The sequence below is a fragment of the Verticillium alfalfae genome, genomic scaffold, assembly GCF_000150825.1.
Source record: "Verticillium alfalfae VaMs.102 supercont1.12 genomic scaffold, whole genome shotgun sequence".
Lineage (NCBI taxonomy): Eukaryota > Fungi > Ascomycota > Sordariomycetes > Glomerellales > Plectosphaerellaceae > Verticillium > Verticillium alfalfae.
The window spans coordinates 289,564-291,939 of NW_003315027.1; the positions used below are offsets into that span (position 1 = coordinate 289,564).

Here is a 2,376-nt window from a genome sequence, read left to right on the forward strand (position 1 = left end):
GCTACAACGCCGTCGTCACCGCCTGTTCGAGGTATAGTACTCTTCCCAACATGTCTCGTTCTTATGTTGACTGGATGATGAACAGGGACGTATCCAATGATCAGAAATGGAGCAGCAGCAGCATCCCGCGAGCGCCTGCAACGGCCTCGCCAGCAGCCCCAGCAACGCTTGCCATCCCCGGATAGTGATTCGGATGGTGGTGCACCCGCACCATTTGTGCCACGCTTTCGAGATATTGACTTTGAGAGGCCAAGAACTGCCCCCAACGTACCAGCAAGCCTGGCAAAGCTAAGTCCCCAAAGACGAAGAAACTCTCTCATGAAAGCGCCCCCTGTATCTTTCCGGAAACCCAGAACGGACTCTACCTATTCAAACAAGACGCCCTTGATCAGCTCGAAACGCCTGTCTGGCACGTCCCTGCACAATAATCTGCAAGCGCCATCCGCCCCCTTCTCTCGTGCTCGAACCAATTCTCTGCTCACCATGAACACGGGCAAGGGCTATGTTGACCTGATAGATGCGCAGTCGCAGTATGTGCCTCTGCATTTCCAGACAAGGATCAAGGCCGAAGGAGCAAGAGACTACGGCGAGGATGTTGCCGACAGAAACCTCGGCGAGAACGGCTTCGATTTGACCTCACCACAGGCCCAAGCCTTTTATGCGCTGACAGGAACCAATCCGTGCGAGCCACCAGACAGCTACCCTCCACCCATCTGGACAAGCACCTTTGGTGACAATGGACGACCTTTCCAGCCACAAGCGCCGTACAATTACCCTCGAAGCACCACTAGACGCTCATCTCACCATGACTTGGTCAATCCGCTCCTCCAGAATCCCCCCTTTCCATCCTCGTCAGAGTATTCAAGTACAAACGAGCTCTCCACTTCAAGACTCAGCCTCCACATGTCACAGCCCAACCGTGTGGATAGGCGGCAGTCTCTAAGCTCATACATTCCCACTGCTCCGACATCGCCCTATACAGAAACGGCACCAAGACCCAAGAGCATGCACAAACCAACGCGAAGTGCCAACCAGCTTGTGAGCAAGGAACAGCGTTCGAGTTTCCGCTCGTCGACAAGCAGCGGCCTGGGCATTTATTCTCATCTGTTGCCGCAAATGCAGCCTGAACCACCAGCTCTGTCTGCGCCATTTGCACGAGACTCGGTCATGCTGGCGAAGACGAATTATTCTCTGCCGGGCAGCTCGAAGACGAGCAGAAAGACGCACCGTCGCAGGATGGACGACATGCGCTATTCTACCCACGAGGATGTGTTTCAACATGTCGACTATGCAGGGGATCGAGACGAATATCCCAGGCCCAGTGATGCCTCGCTCTTTGTCTCACCGCTGCGGTTGAACAAATCCCAAAACCACAAGACCGATGACGGATACGATTCACCAGATGAAAGCGACGACTGGGTTGATCATTATGAGCTTCCAACCGCCGCCAACCCCCCGGTGTCCCTGCCTCGTCAGTAGCTCCCAGAATGTTGTTCCTGACCATAAAGTTGACATGCCACAGAATCCAAGCAAACCGTCCGCCCCCGGGGGAAAAGCATTGAGGGCGCTTACCAGCGAGCGAAAAGCCTTGGCCCTCTTCATGGACGCATCAGGCTCGACGAAATTTATGAGCACATCCCGGTCCGAACCAGTAGCCTCAACCAATGGTCGGTATCGTCAAACACGCCCACAATATCCAGCACAAGCTCGATACGCTACACGAGACCAATGTCTCGTCACACGCCGAACACGTCTATTGACCTGCCCATCATATCACCGAAGAACGTGAGCCGCAGTGTCGTGTCTCGTGGCAGCAATCCTGACGACGTGAGCTCGTACCACACGGCCCTCAACAGTACGGCGCACACGCCGATCATATCGCCAGTGCGGGTCGACGCCAACTTTAACATTGACGACCAAATTTCTTCGGACGATGACGTCGATGCCGATTCATTCATCAGCCGGAAGGAAGACATGGGCGAGCGCGAACAGGGCCTCCTGTTCCGAAATACGGGGTACGGAGGTGACGGACTCCAGCTCCCTGGTCTACTCGACAGCATCCCCGCGCGCCGCCCGTTCCGCAGGCCGTGCACCCAATGCGCCACTCCCGCAGTGCGCCGCTCGCGTCTGACTGACATCAGCAGCGGTCGGAGACTGACGCTTGGTGCGAACAACTATGAGCAGGGACACACCGCAGACAACGCCGTCCATGACGAGATGCCAGAAATGCCAGACGAGCAGCAGGCGAGTCTGCCACGAGAAGACTTGGCGTCGGGACGACTAGGGATGAAGAGGATTTCCGCCTTGGGGGGCCATACACCAGGAGGAGAGCGTGCCGAAAGTCATCGGCTCGCCGATTGTGGAGGAAAAGGAGTA

The 2,376-nt window shown here is 56.1% G+C and overlaps 1 protein-coding gene across 1 annotated transcript in view; it reads left to right on the top strand.

Moving 5' to 3' along the window:
* Positions 1-96: 96 nt before the first annotated feature.
* VDBG_08315 (conserved hypothetical protein) overlaps positions 97-2,376 on the top strand; it is a gene marked incomplete at both ends in the record, with an annotated part of 2,468 nt that continues 188 nt past the window's right edge. The window contains 2 exons of the mRNA XM_003001224.1: positions 97-1,471; positions 1,523-2,373. Coding sequence (XP_003001270.1) covers positions 97-1,471; positions 1,523-2,373 — 2,226 coding nt within the window. The remainder of the gene's footprint in view (positions 1,472-1,522; positions 2,374-2,376) is intronic.